General features: G+C 37.1%; 2 protein-coding genes and 3 long non-coding RNA genes across 5 annotated transcripts in view; 3 read left to right on the forward strand and 2 right to left on the reverse strand.

Annotated features, from left to right (window-relative positions):
• LOC310734376 overlaps positions 1-19,100 on the forward strand; it is a 159,544-nt gene that overhangs the window by 136,331 nt on the left and 4,113 nt on the right. The gene's annotated exons all lie outside the window — the stretch shown is intronic.
• The window catches only part of LOC310734355 (uncharacterized protein), a 198,600-nt gene that overhangs the window by 131,442 nt on the left and 48,058 nt on the right, over positions 1-19,100 (reverse strand). The window contains exon 23 of the mRNA XM_083556263.1: positions 18,942-19,100. This exon is cut by the window's right edge and continues 192 nt beyond it. Coding sequence (XP_083412389.1) covers positions 18,942-19,100 — 159 coding nt within the window. The remainder of the gene's footprint in view (positions 1-18,941) is intronic.
• On the reverse strand, positions 682-15,812 carry LOC310734367 (uncharacterized protein). Its single transcript, XM_083556284.1, has 9 exons — positions 15,546-15,812; positions 14,764-14,838; positions 12,456-12,566; positions 9,431-9,547; positions 9,068-9,157; positions 2,857-2,949; positions 2,578-2,677; positions 1,672-1,755; positions 682-1,382 (listed from the first exon to the last, which is right to left on the reverse strand). Exons 3-9 carry the CDS (start codon positions 12,514-12,516, stop codon positions 1,361-1,363), a joined length of 567 nt encoding a protein of 188 aa, XP_083412410.1. The 5' UTR covers positions 12,517-12,566; positions 14,764-14,838; positions 15,546-15,812; the 3' UTR covers positions 682-1,360.
• LOC310734374 lies at positions 7,254-8,922 on the forward strand. Its single transcript, XR_014536026.1, has 2 exons — positions 7,254-8,079; positions 8,261-8,922. It is a non-coding gene; the product is annotated as an uncharacterized lncRNA (long non-coding RNA).
• Positions 17,130-18,506, forward strand: LOC310734372. Its single transcript, XR_014536024.1, has 2 exons — positions 17,130-17,772; positions 17,815-18,506. It is a non-coding gene; the product is annotated as an uncharacterized lncRNA (long non-coding RNA).

A 19,100-nucleotide genomic window follows, 5' to 3' on the forward strand; every position in this document is an offset into this window, starting at 1 on the left:
GTGCAACAAATGCATTTAGTGTTTCCGACTCGTATACTTTTGTTTATTTTAATGCAAATTCAGTGGCACTTCTGAAATATTTTGAATCCTGTTGCACTGGAAGAGTCTTCCACTTGTTCAAAGCTGAAAGTAATTGAATGAAACCTGAGGTCCACCATGTCACAGCGACCGTGCTGTCATTAGTCTCATGCAGTTGCTGGTCAGATTTGCTCCGATGATGTAATTAATAACTTTGCATTAAAGAAAGAAAGAAATGTCGTGTTTTAGGGAAATTCATTTGTAGTAAAACATATATTTGGTTTGGTTGTTGTGTGAAAAGCACATTTATTTCTGTTTCTAATTTCTTATTAAAAGATTAAGTAGGTGCAGATTGTTGTTGTTTATTTTTCTTTATAGGAGGCAGCAGGTCACGGTTGATACATTATTGCTATCAGACTGCTGCTTTGTGATTATTTATGTAGCAGGAGGCTCCATTTTGGATTTGATTTGGTTTCAGAGTCGTCGATGCCATATGTAGTTTAATTCTTTATAGAAAATGGAGTAAAGTGTAAAATCTAAAGCTAATATCAGAATGTTGGAGGCGTTGCTAAAAAAAAAAAAAAAAAAAAAAAAAAACCTAAGATTGTGGTTTTAATCACATTAAACTGCAATAAATATAAATAATCAATAAGAAAAAAAGAATGGATTTTATTAGTTTTTAATTTGTCCAACACACAACACATTAATGACATTCACTATGTAGTGAAATATATTCTTTTTACATTTGTACACTGTTTATAAAAATAAACTTTGCATAGAAAACTAAGTTTTCCCTGAATCTTTATATAAGGTTTTCTAATAGTATTTGTACCAGAAATTCAGTTTCCCAGAAATCTAGAGATCACTATCTTACAAAAAATGTAATACATTTAAAAAATAAATTGTCATAATATCCACCGGAGGAGCAAATATGGAGAAATTCATATGCAAGTAAACATTACATAAATCACCTTAGACACTTTTAAAACCCTCCATGAGGGGGTCAGACCAGTGCATTTAATTACGTTCAGTCATGGGAAAAAGAAAATACTCCAGAATAATACATTAAAGCAATGGTGAAGACTGATGGTGGAATCATGACTGTTTCAGCTTGTTTTCATATTAAACTTGTACTTTCTCTTTCCCATGACTTCATTTTTCAGTCAGAAAAAGCACCTTTTTATGCTCGGGGTTGCAGAGACCTCACACTAGAGGGTGCTGTGGGGATTTCAGTCACTCAGGTGATGAAAGATGGAGCTCCAGCAGGTCAGGTGGTAAAGAATCAAGGTACATGTGCTTTTGGTATCTTCTGGGGTTGTGATTGAATTTATTGTGTTTGATTTTATGTATGAAATGAGGATCTGCTTCAGAATGGAACATTTCTGCTTTAAAAAATTTGAAAGGTTCATTTTTGAGGAAAGATATTTGATTAACAGGTAAATACATGATGAGTTTAATGTAATAAGATGAAAAATACTTAATTAACTATTATTATTAGTGCATTAAGAGACTGTATACGGCTGAACATCATGAGTCTTAATAAATTAAAGATCAGGTTTACTGTTATTTTAACAGTTGTGTACATTAACACTTTGTACTGTATATCCATAAATAATTAGTGTAGAATCAAAGCATTTGGGAAGCGTCTTTTACCTGCTAAGATCCTGAGAGCTCAGAAACAGGAGCCAGATTCTGGAGTTCATGGTCATGTTTGGGTTGAGATGCTGTTTTTTTCTTCTGGCCTGTGTGATGGCAACAAATGTGACAGTCAGAGACTTCAATCCAAATGTAACATATATATATATATATATATATAAAATATTGATGAAAGAGAATTTTGATGGGGACATGTTTTCTGCAATGTTAAATGTAATTAATATTATATAAAATGTATCATTGTATGTCTTAATGTAACACAGCTGAGAAAATTCCACATCACCAAGTCCCCCCTTCATATCCTTCCCCTTGCCCTTCTTCTTACTGCCCTACATCCAACCCAGCTCCACAGAAACACGGCTCAAGTCCCCTTTTAATGGTTCCCTGAATACAGCCTGGGTTAATCTGATGGTGTTGCAGAAAAGCTTTAAAGCTGAATTTCCAGGACTGGTAAAGATCCCTGATGCACCAAACTGATATAAACCAAATACTAATGAGTATCAAATCATTCATAATTATTCACAGGGTACACAGTATCAATGCATTGTTGAAACTGGGGCAACCAGTAAGGGATATTTATGCATTTCACCTTCACTCAGCATGCTGCACCCAGCGCTTCACATTGACCTACATCACTTCACCAAATTATAGGTCAATATATGATATTGCATTTTTAAAGAACACATTAAATACATTGCTTTAAAGAACACAAAATTATTTTTTATAAGCTTAAAAATTTTTACATTACTGATAATAAAAACATAATTTTTTTCCAGCATGGATTTTGTAACAATAATTAAATAACTATTTTTTTTCTGTTACTAAAGCAACAATAAAATGACAAAAGGAAAACAGACCTGCTCAACATCAGATCATATTTTGTGTCATGTCTGGAGATTATACTTACAGTAAACAGATATCTGTACAGCGAACAAGAACACGGCAAAGACGCATTCAGTTGGTATTACTATAAGTCGCAGATCCACTGTACGCTGACCAGTTCCTGTTTATAATAAATAAAAGAAATTGTAGCACCATAAATTATTTCATTATAATAACATTTTTGTAATTATAATAATTTGTCAGTAATTTCACTCTAACATTTAAACAGTGATGAATTTAGTTTTATTATTATTATTATTATTTTTATTATTATTATTTTTATTAATATTACAGACTCACGTGCTTTTAGGATCAGCTCCACTAATAATGCGGCAGCGTTCACAAAAACAACCAGCACTGAACCAATCAGGAACACAACCACACTCCATACAGCTGTAATACAGAGACATGATGAATAGTGATATTAGTTTATATCAGTGATCCTTTCAGCATCACATTCACACTTATGCACATGGACACCAAATTTCCAGCTCCGTAAACCATTTTAATACGCCTCATTTTCATTATATATTATATCTGCCTACCTTCTGATAAATATCTTTAAGAATGATATATGATATTAGTTCAGACGATGTGATGAATAATGATGCAAATGAAAGCTACATTTTTACATGCAGGGTAAAAATCTGTTCAGACCATAAACAACTCTACAGCATTTTCTGCACCATTACAGGCACTGATGTGACAGAATTGATATTAGACAATACGTGTATAGTGTGGACCAACAGTTTCAAATCACATTGAAGGTCTGGGATGTTTGAACATTGGAAATAAAAGTATTAGAGGGATACCAAACTACCTAAACATGTGAATGAACACAATTTCTGCAGTTGTAAATGTCTGAGAGGCAGAAGAAAGTTCAGTTCAGTCAACGCTCACCATGATCACAGATTTTGCTTTGCAGTGGGGAAATTAGTGATGAAGGCAATGGCTTAAAGAGAACAACACGTAATCTGGAGAGAAAATGGAGGAAAACTAAATTGGAGGTATTTAGAATTGCGTATAAAGACAGTATGCTTAGCTACAGACAGGCGCTAAAAGCTGCTAGAGCTAAACACCTGAGCAAACTCATAGAAAATAACAAAAACAATCCCAGGTTCCTTTTCAGTACAGTCGCTAAATTAACAACAAATCAGGGATCTGAAAAATGTGTTCCATCACAGTTTAGTAGTGAAGACTTTATGAATTTCTTCACTGAAAAAATAGATAACATTCGAAAAACAATTGTGGCAGTTCAACCTCTGACAGCATCTCCCGACACAATCGTACTTACAACCCCACAACTACACTGTTTTACATGTATAGGACAGGAAGAGCTGTATGATGCTATTATGAAAGCTAAATCAACAACATGTCAGTTAGATCCAATTCCCACTAAACTACTGAAGGAAGTGTTATATACAGCTGGTGAGCCTCTTTTAAATATTATTAACTCCTCACTATCGTTAGGTCATGTCCCTAAATCCCTCAAGTTAGCAGTTATTAAGCCCCTCATTAAAAAACCTAATCTGGATCCAAACACGCTATCGAATTACAGACCAATTTCAAATCTCCCATTTATGTCTAAGATTTTAGAAAAGATTGTCGCTGCCCAGTTATGTAACCACTTGCAGGAGAACAATATCTTTGAAGAGTTTCAGTCAGGTTTTAGGCCCCATCATAGCACAGAAACTGCTCTAGTTAAAATCACTAACGACCTGTTTTTAGCTTCAGACCAAGGCTACATCTCCCTATTAGTTTTACTAGATCTTAGTGCTGCGTTCGACACTATAGATCATGATCTTCTCCTCGATCGCTTACAGAATTACATCGGTATTCAGGGACAGGCATTAAGCTGGTTTAAATCCTACCTGTCCAATCGTTACCATTTCGTAGATTTAAATGGAGAGCTATCCAGGATAATGCTAGTAAATTATGGCGTGCCACAAGGGTCAGTTCTGGGACCCCTGCTTTTTACAATATACATGCTTCCATTAGGAAATATTATTAGAAGGCATGGAATTAGCTTCCATTGTTATGCTGATGATACCCAGCTATATATTTCATCCAAACCAGGCGATACAGCTCAATTAGCTCGCATAACTGAGTGTGTTGAAGAAATAAGAGATTGGATGACCCATAACTTTCTGCTATTAAATCCTGATAAAACGGAGATTTTGCTCATCGGCCCAAAAAATAGTACACAGAAGCTCCAGCATCTCAGCCTGCATTTAGACGGTTGTTCTGTAACTACTAGTTCAACGGTAAAAGACCTGGGAGTTATTTTAGACAGCAACTTATCTTTTAAAAATCACATCAATCAAGTTACAAAAACAGCCTTCTTTCACCTTAGAAATATTTCTAAGCTAAGAAATATGTTATCTATATCTGATGCAGAGAAGCTCGTCCATGCGTTTATGACCTCTAGAATAGACTACTGTAATGCATTACTAGGTGGATGTCCTGCATCATTAATAAACAAGCTTCAGTTAGTTCAGAATGCCGCAGCAAGAGTTCTTACTAGGTCAAGAAAATACGATCATATAACCCCAATCTTATCGTCCCTACATTGGCTTCCTATTAAGTTTCGAATAGACTACAAACTACTGCTACTCACTTATAAAGCACTAAATGGTTTGGCTCCCATGTATCTATCCAGTCTCTTAACACGCTACAATCCGTCACGCTCCCTGAGATCTCAAAACTCTGGGCTTCTAGTAGTTCCTAGAATAGCAAAGTCCACTAAAGGCGGTAGAGCATTTTCACATTTAGCTCCTAAACTCTGGAATAGTCTTCCTGACAGTGTTCGGGGTTCAGATACACTCTCCCAGTTTAAGTGCAGATTAAAAACATATCTTTTTAGCAAAGCCTACACATAACACACATCACATCACAACCTTGTGCTCCAGAACATCTGATCACATGCACATTATCAACTTGTGCTGTTAATATCATGAACAGCAGCTACGCTAATTCCTCTCCACTGCTTCTCTTTCTCTCCCCATCCCGAGGCTTCCTGAGGTTTGGCCAGCTCCAGTCACGTCCCACCTCGTGAAGATTATGGACCTATGGATGATCATGGAGAAGTAGATGCCGAGTGTTTAAAGGCCCTGGCATGGAGAAGCTGATGCTGATGCTGATGCATATGTCACCCATATGAGGATGGGTTCCCCTTTGAGTCTGGTTCCTCTCAAGGTTTCTTCCTCATATCATCTAAGGGAGTTTTTCCTTGCCACTGTCGCCACGGCTGCTCATCAGGGACAAACGCACACCATTCACCTTCACTGTTGTTTTCTGTAAAGCTGCTTTGAGACAATGTCTGTTGTGAAAAGCGCTATACAAATAAACTTGACTTGACTTGACTTGACTTTCTGCAACCAGTGAATTCTATTTTCTAAGCGAGTTTTACAGTGAGGATCACTCTGTTTCTGGTGTCGTAGTTTCAGCCGATTTGTGTTTTCTTGAAATAAAGGTCAAATAGGAGTAGGGATGTACTGGAAAAATAACAGTGTATATATTATATTTTAAACGGTACAATGTCATAATTTTGCTGAATTCAGAAAAGAGTGCAGGCAGGGTGGAGTGGGTGGAGAAGAGTGACAGGAGTGATTTGTGATAGAAGAGTATCTGCAAGAATGAAAGGGAAAGTTTATAGGACTGTGGTGAGACCTGCGATGTTGTATGGATTAGAGACAGTGGCATTGAGTAAAAGACAGGAGGTGGAGCTGGAGGTAGCAGAGCTGAAGATGTTGAGGTTTTCGTTGGGAGTGACGAGGATGGACAAGATTAGAAATGAGTTTATTAGAGGGACAGCACATGTAGGATGTTGTGGTGACAAGGTGAGGGAGGCGAGATTGAGATGGTTTGGACATGTGCAGAGAAGGGACATGAATTATATTGGTAGAAAAATGCTGAAGATGGAGCCACCAGGTAGGAGGAAAAGAGGAAGGCCAAGGAGGAGGTTCATGGATGTGGTGAGGGAAGACATGCAGGTAGTTGGTGTAAAAGAGGCAGATATAGAGGACAGGGTGGTATGGAGACGGATGATCCGCTGTGGCGACCCCTAATGGGAGCAGCCGAAAGAAGAAGAAGAAGAAGAGTATTTCAAACGCTGCTGTTCCGAAATTTACCTGTAGATGGCAGTGCTTCCCAAATTGCTGCGAAACTTAATTTTTTTTTTCTTTCTTCCAAGTTTTTTTTTTACATTTTAAAACATTTGATTTGCACTGAAAAGTTAAGATTTTTATATATTTTCATTGTATTACTTCATTTATATAATTTTTTTTTCCAACCTCAAAATGTAACCTATGTTCCCTGTAGGTTTCCTGTTACATTTTGATACCAAGGTATTAAGATATGAATCTTTTATTATTATTATTATTATTATTATTATTATTATTATTATTATTTTAATAAAAATTTTTTCATTCCGCTTATCTTTTGAGGCTGGTTTTTTGTCAATTATGGTATCAAGTTAGTATCGATACCGAGGTATTACATTCTGGTATCGTACCAAAACCAAAATATTGGTATCGAGCCGTCCCTACATAGAAGCTAATGGTCACCTTTGACCGTCAGAGGTCACTAAGAGTAACATCGTAAATAAATTAACGAAGGCAATGTCCGCTGCCATAGTATGCCCTGGGTTCATCCAAATGAGGCATGGCAAAGGTATATTGTTATATAAGGTATACCTTATACCAGGCAATGTAGCTGAACTTCTGGATGTGAGTGCTTCAGAACAATGTGGGGATTTATAGATTATTGGAGTAATGTTAAGGGCAAGGCTGGCCTGTTAGGGCAGGACATTATCCATCTCACTCGGAAAGGTTCTCTCATTTCTTGTAGCATATGTCATAGTCTCAGATCAGGACTAGTTAACTAGTGACTATCCAGAGCCAAACAGGCTAAACTGAACATCTGCTCACTGCACAGAGTCGCCACTCAGTCCATTATATTGAAACTTTCCGTTTCCTGAGCGAAACCAACATGTAGATATTCCTAAAATTGCTTTAGTAACTTAATTAACATTAAATGATATAATACTGAACACACAACAAGCACCTCTGTTTTAAAGATACGACTGTTTATAAAGTCAATTATTTTCTATCAGGAGTTCAGTGTACAGTGTTTAACAGAAACGTGGATTTCCAAACCAAATCAAACAAATATCTAGCATGTAATGAAGCAAGCCCTTCTAGATATAGTTTTATACACCAGCTCCATATAAATACCAGAGGAGGAGGTGTCACAGTTATAAATAAACATTTAAGCGTCACATGAAAAACTAAACACAAATGTAACACTTTTTACTTCACACCAACATACTGTAACATGTGTAGCTTCCAAAAACAAGTTTACTCAGTCAATTCCATTTAATACAGACTCACAGGACACCAGTCTGATTTTCTTGTAGGATTTGCAGATTTCATCTCAAACCCAGCTACTTCTTTATACAAAGCATTAATTATCTGTGATTTTAATATTAATTTGGATCATCAGAAAAATCCTTTAAGAACAGCAGTTGTCAAGTCAAGTCAAGTTTATTTGTATAGCGCTTTTTACAACAGACATTGTCTCAAAGCAGCTTTACAGAAAACAACAGTGAAGGTGAATGGTGTGCGTTTGTCCCTGATGAGCAGCCGTGGCGACAGTGGCAAGGAAAAACTCCCTTAGATGACAGTTGTGTCCATTCTAGATTCAGTGGGAATAAATCAGAATGTTATAGGACTCACTCATACTGTTGCCACACTCTTGATTACATAAACATTTGGATTAAATATAAAAAAAATAGTCATAATTCCACATGCTGAAGTTATTTCAGATAATTAATGCATCATCTTTAAATTCTGCCTCAGTCACAGCAAACGTACATTCAGTTCAGTTTTATCAATGATTCTATTCATTATTATTTGTACAGCACTTTTAACAATGGACACGTCTCAAAGCAGCTTTATAAAGATAAAGAGGTATGAAGTTGCACAGATTAAATTTTTTTTTTATTAAGTTATTAAAAATGTTTACTGCCTTTAAATTTTGTTCCTTATAATTGTACATTTGTGCCTAATGAGTGAACCAGTGGTGACTGTGGTGAAGTAAAAACTCCCTGAGATGGCATGAGGAAGGAACCTTGAGAGGAACCAGACTCAAAAGGAAACCCATCCTCATCTGGGTTACACTGAATGTCGTTTTATTACAGTTTCTTTAGAGGTCAATGATCTCCTGGGGTTATCAACATTGATTGGATCACTGTCCGATCCCACAGAACTTGACTGTTACTGCAGCTCTTCACACCATTGATCACAATCTCCTCCTTGCCTGCTTGCAAACTATCACCTTCCTGAATAAAGCCAGTGGTGTTGTGAATCAATCATCTGCCTCCCATTCCTTCCCTTTTCTAACAAGCTTTCCACAATCATTTATAATCAAAATACTGCAGATTGTATTCCTTTTAAACCTCAGCAAAAGGATCAGGATAAATTCTAATGAGTAATTAAGAAGTAATAAATACCTGATGTCTGATTTAGAGTTGAAAGCAATGAAATATTCATCACACTTGAGATGAAGAGGAACACAGTCACACAGATCAGTGCAGCTCGTTCTATGATATGAGAAAAACACAAACATTATTAAGAGTGATCATGACACATAACATGGATTATAAAGTACAAATATTTCAGTAAAAAACTGCAACACAAGATCATGTTTTTGTACAGGGTGATTTAGAACTTTTTCCTTTTTGCTTCCTGATTAAATGTTTAGTGTTGAAATAAAACAATTAGCCTTTTTTTTTTTTATAAATGAAACAATGTAAAAGAATCATTCAGTCAAAAATCATCTTCACTATGAAAAATTAAACAGGACTGGTTCTTACCTTCCACATTTACTGCATTATAAAGAGTGAAGGTAAAAAATGGTACTAATAGAAACTCCAAAACCTTCACAATAAATAATACTGTAACACATGCAAAAAGAATTATTACACATTTTACTGGAGTTATTGTATATGCTGTACACTCTGTAACAGAACCTACTGTACATCATTTATTACATCAAAATTTTTAACCCCAATTCCAAACATGCTGAGCAACTGTGTAAAAATGTAAATTTAATCATTTAAAAATCTCACTAACCCATATTTTATTCACAATAGTAAACAAATGTTTCACCTGAGGAAATAAACCATTTTCATAAAATAAAATAAAAAAGTCATTTTGAGTTTGGTGACTGCAACCAGAAAAATTTGGACGGGGCAACATGAGGCTATAAAAACAGATCTGACTAAAAGTTGGAAACCTGCATCTCTGATGGTATGGAGGTCTGTTAGTGTCTAAAAGGGAAGCTTGCACATTGCTGAAAGTTATATGCAGATTTTAGAGCAACATATGCTCTCATCAATGTGATATATGCAATAAAGGCCTTGCATTTATCAAGTCCAGGCGCTGAACCTTCACTATCTGAAAACATTTTGAGTATCATATGAAACTAAAAAGAAGACAGATGGACTGTTGAGCAGATAGAATCCTGTATCAGACACAAATGGGGCAATTTTCCTCCCCCAAAACTCCAGCAACTGGTCTGCTCAGTTCCCAGATATAAACAGATTGTTGTTAAAAGAAGATATGATGCTACACAGTGGAAAACGTTGCCCAGTCCCAACTTTTTCAAGACGTGTTGCAACAGTCAAATAAAAAATCGAGGAACGTTTTTTCCCTTAAAATGATACATTTTTGACACATGCTCACATGTTCTATTGTGAATAAATTGTCTTTCTCATCAGGTCACTCAGCATTTTTTATTATAGTTATATGATTTTCTTCTTAAAATAATGAATACGGGTGTCAGAGCAGAAAAGAATTGTCCTCTAGCGTCTGACATGACGTATAACATCCACATGCAGCTGGTAAACCCTGCGCTCAGGAATGCACCATAAAACTGGGAAAACAACATTCCATTAAAATGCCTATATAACATTCACGCTTGTCTAGAGTGAGCAGTAGGCTGCATCCATACTCCAAAAATTCTCTGATGGGAATTGTGGGTAATAGGTGATGATCCTGCTCCATAGAAAATAACGGGGAATCTCGAACATTCCGTCATTTAGAAACAAAAACGGCATAAAATGTGTGAGGGCCAAGAGACAAACTGAGGTGTGACATATCAAAACTCTCAGCATCACTAAACATAAAAATAGACATGTGACATGTCAAAACACAAGAGTGGGTGATTCCTGACTGAAGTAAACACTTCTGCTGATCAATTTTGCACCATAAAACACCACCCATTTTCTTCAGGAAATTTTAATTCTAGTTTAATAATATTTTGACTGCATTTTATATTAATGGCTGATTTATGCTGCTACCCATAACAAGATATTGCTGTTACTCAATAATCACTTAATTAATAGATTAATGTTACTCTGATTCTGACATTCACATGACAATTAGAGTAAACACGAACTTTCCCTTTTACTTTATGAATAAAATGAAGGTATTTTATGGTCTGATGTAACTGATATATACTGAGTGAGACGTGTTCATAAACAACAAGAAATCTGTACTTACCTCTCGGTGCATTTTTTTTTTCTGTAGTAAAACCCTAAAGCAGAATAAGTGAATTAAACTCAGTTGTAGCGAGTCTGTACCAGTAGAAACTAAACCCAAACACAATAATACCCCAGTTCTCTAAAACGTATTAATACTCCTCATTACTGATGAACTTCTAATCTCTATAGATTATACAACTACTGAATTAATAGATGCAGGCGGTGCAATAAACATTCATGATGCAAATTCAATAAATGTGTACAGTGTCTGTGAAAAGTGTGGAAACACAGAGTGTGTTATGGTTTTTAATAAACACGTGCATGTTCCTTTCTGTTTATATAAAAAAAAAAACTGAAATGATGTGAAGATTTATTTTGGCCAAACAAATATATAAATGTCCTGATGTTCCACTTTATTTTCTTTTTTTAAAAATCCTCCCTCAGCATGAAGAACATCTTCACACACTCTCAGCATCCGGACAATTCGTTTCTCCAAACATTCAGCTGAAATACTTTGCTGTGAGGTTTTGTAAAACTTGCCACGTTTCTTCTTCACTAGTTGGTTGGTTTCTTTCTTTCTTTCTTTCTTTCTTTCTTTCTTTCTTTCTTTCTTTCTTTCTTTCTTTCTTTCTTTCTTTCTTTCTTTCTTTCTTTCTTTCTTTCTTTCTTTCTTTCTTTCTTTCTTTCTTTCTTTCTTGTGATGCAGTTCATCCCAGAGCAGTTCAGTAGGATTGAGGTGCAGTGACTGGGCAGGTCATGATAGATATCACTCCAGACGTCTGTTTACTCTCTAAATAACACTTACAGAATTCAGACGTGTGCTTCGGCTCATCATCTTGTATGGTGAAGTATAAGAACATGGAAACATGGGAGACATGTTGGTTCAGGATTCCTTTTACTTTCCGGAATCTTCCCTGCTCCAAAACAACCCCAATCCATTAAACTTCCACCTCCATGTGTGAGTTTGGGGGTGAGGGAGTCTGATCACATCTTCTCTCCTGTTCTTCATCTCACACAAGTTCTTCTGGTAGAGACACATTTGGACTCAAATCCACTTTCTTCCACTCATTTACTGTCCAATTTTGTGTGTTTTTGCCTTTTACTGAGTTTGTTGCATAGAAACAAAAGGAACATGGACGTGTCTCAAAAAACATAAAAGAATTTCCACACTTTTCACTCAGTTTAAGTAAAAAGTAAGTGTATATAATTTCCTGTTTTTCTGCCAAACACACAGTTTGTATGTAAAATTTTGTGAAATTTATTTGAATAAAGATAATGTTCTAAACCCCAGTACCCATGAGGAGTTTCTGTAACGGTGGAAAGTTCAATTAAAAGTTAAAAGATAAACTCTTACCGACAATGACAGGGACAAACAGAATAGTTGTAACTGGTCCCAGTAGAAAATATATCAGCATCCCCACTTTCCTTGCAGTGTTTATTTTATGCCAGACATCCACAATAACAGCTGGAGAAGACAGAACAATGTTAGAATATTTTACACATTTTAAAATAAAATATTACATATATATACAGTGGTACCCAGCTTATCGACCGGCTCGGACATCGACCTTTTCGCTTAGCGAACAGTTTTTTGCCCGGAAAACTTTTTACTGTATTATTGTCAGAAATCCACCTGCCACACCCCCTTTGGCGGCTGTTAAAACCTCCGCTTTCCCTGAAGCCCCCGGCTCCAACAATGCACACCTGGGGCTCATTATTCACTCATCCCCAGCTCCTTTATTAACCCCTCATTCAACCACACTCCTTGTCAGTTATTGTTGGTATGTGAAGGTGTTTGGTGCATGTTAGTCTGTGTTTTCCCGGTCACACGTATTCCTATGCGTTTCTTCCTTTCCGGACTCCACGTGCTCTCCACGGCTGCGCTTTCTTTCTTTCTTTCTTTCTTTCTTTCTTTCTTTTTCTTTCTTTCTTTCTTTCTTTCTTTCTTACCTTTTTCCCTCAGGGCGTACCACGGATATCTCTCTCTCTCGTTTGTCAGGATTCTATGGACTGCCATGTGTGTATGTGTTTTTGTGTTAAACTCTCCGTGTTTTCGTTAAACCAAGGCGAACTGTGCTCCGGCTTTGCCTCCGTTCATTACGCTGCATAACAATTATATACAGTATTATTTATGTACCTGTATTAATGCTGCCCTGTATCAACAGGGCAAAAAATTTTAATAAATGGGTATCGGTGGAGGTCGGGAACGGATTAATTGGTTTTTCATTATTTCTTATGGGATAATTACATTCGCTCTTCGACATTTTCGCATTTCGACGGGTTTTAAGGAACGGATTAAAGTCGATAAGTGGGGTACCACTGTATATATATATATATATATATATATATATATATATATATATATATATATATATATATATATATATATATATACAGTGAGGAAAATAGGTATTTGAACACGCTGCTATTTTGCAAGTTCTCCCACTTAGAAATCATGGAGGGATCTGAAATTGTCATCGTAGGTGCATGTCCACTGTGAGAGACATAATCTAAAAAAAAAAATCCAAAAATCACAATGTATGATTTTTTAACTATTTATTTGTATGATAAAGCTGCAAATAAGTATTTGAACACCTGAGAAAGTCAATGTTAATATTTGGTACAGGAGCCTTTGTTTGCAATTACAGAGGTCAAACGTTTCCTGTAGTTTTTCACCAGGTTTGCACACACTGCAGGAGGGATTTTGGCCCACTCCTCCACACAGATCTTCTCTAGATCAGTCAGGTTTCTGGCCTTAAGCTGAGAAACACAGAGTTTGAGCTCCCTCTAAAGATTCTCTATTGGGTTTAGGTCTGGAGACTGGCTAGGCCACACCAGAACCTTGATATGCTTCTTACAGAGCCACTCCTTGGTTATCCTGGCTGTGTGCTTCGGGTCATTGTCATGTTGGAAGACCCAGCCTCGACCCATCTTCAATGCTCTAACTGAGGGAAGGAGGTTGTTCCCCAAAATCTCGCAATACATGGCCCTGGTCATCCTCTCCTTAATACAGTGCAGTCACCCTGTCCCATGTGCAGAAAAACACCCCCAAAGCATGATGCTACCACCCCCATGCTTCACAGTAGGGATGGTGTTCTTGGGATGGTACTCATCATTCTTCTTCCTCCAAACACGTTTAGTGGAATTATGACCCAAAAGGAGGTGGACATTTTAAAGGCAGACTAACAGGTCTTTGAGGGTCAGAATTCTAGCTGATAGACAGGTGTTCAAACTCTTATTTGCAGCTGTATCATACAAATAAATAGTTAAAAAATCATATATTGTGATTTCTGGATTTTTTTTTTAGATTATATCTCTCACAGTGGACATGCACCTACAATGACAATTTCAGACCCCTCCATGATTTCTAAGTGGGAGAACTTGCAAAATAGCAGCGTGTTCAAATACTTATTTTCCTCACTGTATATATATATATATTTATTTATTTATTTGGAATGAGGAAAAACTCTTTCCATTCTTTCAGTGTTTTGGACAAACAATATAATTGTTGTTTTCTTTCAGTTTTTAATGTATTTTAGAGAATGTAAAACCCTCAGAAGCTTTAAAATTCTGTGGAACTCTGTGTTTCTTTTATCTTTTTACTTCATACAAGTACTAAATAACATTGCAGTTATTGGTGTAATGGATTGATGTATACTCACGTATATAAGCAACAGCAATGATCACAATATATTGTAGTGGACCTGCCAAATATGTAATTAACCGGTGGACACGATCTGCAATACAATGAAGACAAAGTGTGTACTGATTAGATTAGTGTTTAATAAGTGCATTAATGAACTCCAATTAGTTCAGAATGCAGCAGTAAAAGTCATTACCAGAACCAGAAAATAACCACATCACCCCCGTCTTATCCACTCCACACTGACTATCAATAAATTATTATTACATACTATCACTAAAGTCTAAAGCACTGAATGGTCACTTTCTCTTACAAAGCCTACTAATTAGTGTTCAGGTCTCAGACACAGTCTCAGAGTTCAGGTGTAGGATAAAAACATTTATTTTGTGAAGCTTTTTGTCAGTAGGTGTTTTGTAGGTAAAGGAGCAGCTCTGTTGTGATCGTGGTTATAGAGTGCTTTGGTAAACAGGGATGTTCAGATGTTCACACACACATTTGGTGTGACGCAGCGTCTTACAGTGCATTCAGAAAGTATTCAGACCCCCTTCACTTTTACAATGTTGTTCTGTTGCAGTCTGATTCTACAATCATTCAATTAGAAAAAATACCCCATTATGACAAAAGTGAAAACTGAACTCTAGAAATGTCTGTAAAACTTTTTTAATAAAAGAAAAACACTGAAATATTTCATGTACGTTAGTATTTGGATCATAAGTATTTACTCAGTACTTAGTTGAAGCTTCTTTGGCAACAATTACAGCCTTTGAGTCTTTTTGGGTTTCATGCATCACCTTTACACACCTGGATTGGGGGATTTTCTGCTATTCTTCAGGGCAAATCCTCTCAAGCTGGGGAAGGTTGGATTGGGAGCGTCTGTGGACAGCAGGTACTTCAGGTCTCTACAGAGATGTTCAATATGGTTCAGGTCAGGGCTGTGGCTGGGCCACTCAAGAACATTTACAGAGTCGTCTCTAAGCCACTCATGTGTTGTCTTGGCTGTGTTTAGGAATGTTGTCACGTAGGAAGGTGAACCTTTGGCCCAGTCTGAGGTCCTGAGGAGGTGCTGTGGAACAGATCTCTGTAGTTTACTCCAGTCAGCTTTACCTCAACTCTGACCACTTGCCAAGTTCCTGCTGCAGAAAAACACAGCATGATGCTACCATCATCATTTTTTATTTTTGGAATGGTTTTGGGCAGGTGATAAGCAGTTTCCTCCAGACATAACGTTTGGAATTAAACGCAGTTGAATCTTGGATTCATCAGTTCAATCTTTGATCTATCAGACCAGAGAATCTTGTTCCTCACAGACTGAGAGTCCTTTGAGTGTCTGTTGGCTCCAAGAGGGCTTCTATGAGTTTTGCATTAAGGAGAGGTTTCCATTTATCCACTCTGTGATGCTTGTCCTTCTAGAACTTTGTATCACCTCCACACAGGATCTCCAGAGCTCAGTCACTATTAGAGTGACCATCAGATTCTCTGTCACTTCTCCTACTAAGGCCCTTCTCCCTCGATTGCTCAGTTTGGTCAGGCTACCAGCTCTTGGAAAAATCCTGGTTGTGCCACTTCTTCCATTTTTGGAAGATAATGGAGGCCACTGTGCTCTTGGGAATCTTCAATGCAGCATCATTTTTTTCCCCAGATCTGCCCTTTCAAACAATTCTGTCTTTGAGATCTGCCGCAGTTCCTTTGACATCATGGCTTGGTTTCTGCTCTGATCTGCATTGTTAGCTGTGAGGTCTTCTATAGAGAGTGTGTGTCTTTTAAAATCATGTCCAATCAATTAACATTTCCACAGGTGGTCTCTAATCAAGGTATAAAAACATCTCAGCAACGATCACGAGAAATAGGAAACACCTAGAGCTCATTTTCAATAGTTGTTGCAGAGGGTCTAAATATTAATGTACATGTAATATTTAATTTTTTTATAATAAAATACAGACATTTCTAGATGTGTTTTTACTTTGTGAATATGGGGTACTGAGTGTAGATTAATGAGATGTAGATTAATACATTTTTGAATGATTGTAGTTTCAGGCTGCAACAAATGAACATTTTAAAAAGTGAGTCTGAAAACGTCCTGAATGCACTGTATAATCCAGAACTTCCTCAAACTGATCACCTGCTCAGTGTCTTTAACTTTAATGTAACAATAAGGATACTAATGTCTCTCTCTCTCTCTCTCTCTCTCTATCTATCTATCTATCTATCTATCTATCTATCTATCTATCTATCTATCTATCTATCTATCTATCTATCTATCAGAAACAAATATTACTTGGAACCTACCTTTAAATGATTCCAGATCAAAAGAAATCCGAAATAACAAACAGATCCTAACAAAATTAAGTGCTGAACAAGTTGCTGCTTCTGTAAAAAGCCCTGGAAGAAAGATGAGATCATTTATTAATTGATATATTTTGAAGTCAATAAAGAAACTGTTGAAAGAAATTAACCAACAGCCCACTAAGTTTAAAAAGACGCATCAGAACCAAACTATAATTACAATTACTGTCAATTATTATTAATGCAGTTCTGTTATACATTTATCCTTTTAGTGTCACCACTTTAGCAGCACAACAGTGTGTTCAGTTTTATAATACTGATAAAGGATGAGAGAAAAAGACAAATAGAGTGTCATGTGTATAAAATGCACAGTGGCAGAAGCGGATGCAAATACAGATAATATTTATTTATTAAAAAGACAAGCAGAACAGAACAACAGGCAAAAATTAGAAACGTTTGCAATCGACCACCAAAAATAAACTAAACAATAAGAAACGAGTAAACAAAACAAGATAAACAAGGGGGAATCTTTTGCACTGCTCCTCGAGTGGCTATATTTATTTGGGCAAATGTCTACTCTACAACCTGGATCTGGAAGCGAGCATTGTCTTTGGGTCTGAAAGCAAGCGTTGTTGCTGGGAAGGGCTTGGCGAGGGGGCAGGTTGCTGGAAAATGTTGTAGGAGGCTGAACTGCCATCCCTGGTGTGAACAAGCTGCAGAAGGAAATCACACAGTGTGTGAGCAGGTCATGGTTAGAGAATGCACTGTTGCCCCCTGGTGTTAGCAGGTCATGGTTAGAGGATGCACTGTTGCCCCCTGGCATGAGCAGTTCCTGGAAGGAGGTTTTGGTGTTACCCCCTGGTGTGAGCAGGTCATGAAATGAGATGACCCTATCAGACCCAGTGTTTGCAGATCATTGGAGGTCATCATGCCATTCCTGTCTGGTGTTTGCCTTGCGAGACCATCTCGACGACCTCTGGTTGGATTTTTTCTGGGTGCTTATGTTGGCAGGTTGAACTTACAGTAAAGCTTGTCATTGGCTGCAGTTAAAGTAGCCTCAGAGCTGAGCTTGGTATCTGTTTGCCAGGTTTGCTTTGCCTTGTTGTGGGTTACGACAGCTGCTTCTGTGAGCTCAGCAGCTGAGGTCACGCTCATCATGTTTTTTACAGTTGGCAGCCACGTCCACCACATCAGTGAGCCTGGCAGCTGGGATTACTATTTTGGCCTTAGTGCAGAACTCTACCATATAGAACCCTATAAAGGGGAAAACACTGTTGCTACAACATCCTTCCCAAACATTCTTTTGCTCCTCTTGCTCTGAAACCTTTACAAGCAGGTCAACAAACCCTGCTATGTTGCTAATGTCCACGGTACCTTAAATGAGTAGGAGTTCCACCCAGTGATGAGCGTTTCACCTACTGATGATTGTGGCAGCCATTTTCATAATTCAATGAATAATATGAGAATTACAGTTGTAAAGAGTGTAAATGTAACAATACTTACCATCAGTAAAACCCCAAAGAATGAAGCCAATGGACAAAGTGATATTCAGACAAAGGACAAGTGCACACTGTACAGCCAGGTGTCCATCTACAAAGGAATTGTGTACAAGGAAAGATTTTTTATGAAGTTGACTTTAATAAGTTGAAATGAAACCTAAAATGTTTTTGAAGTGATAGAAAGAAACCCAGACTCACCTTTTTTTTTTTAAGATGTATAAGAAAAGTAGCCTATGATAACTGATCCAATTACAAACCCAAGTAAACACAACACAATTATCCCAATATGCATAGAGGAAAAACCTGCATGGGACAAACACCAGAGTTATTAAACCACTACAAGACTGTAATATATAAGAGTAGTGAATGCTCTACAACATCTTTACCTGTTTAGTGTCCATACAAAACAACTTACCGAGCTGCTGCACCTCCACTGTTGTGTTATCAGAAAATGTCCCAGAAAATGCAGAACAGATGTACAGTCCTTTGTCCTCAATTCTGACATCCTTCAGTCTCATTGAGAAGTTTCCTTTGCTTCTGTCTTCAGCGCTGAAGAATTCTACTCTGTCCTTAA

The sequence above is a fragment of the Silurus aristotelis genome (assembly GCF_946808225.1).
Source record: "Silurus aristotelis genome assembly, chromosome: 12".
Taxonomy (NCBI): domain Eukaryota; kingdom Metazoa; phylum Chordata; class Actinopteri; order Siluriformes; family Siluridae; genus Silurus; species Silurus aristotelis.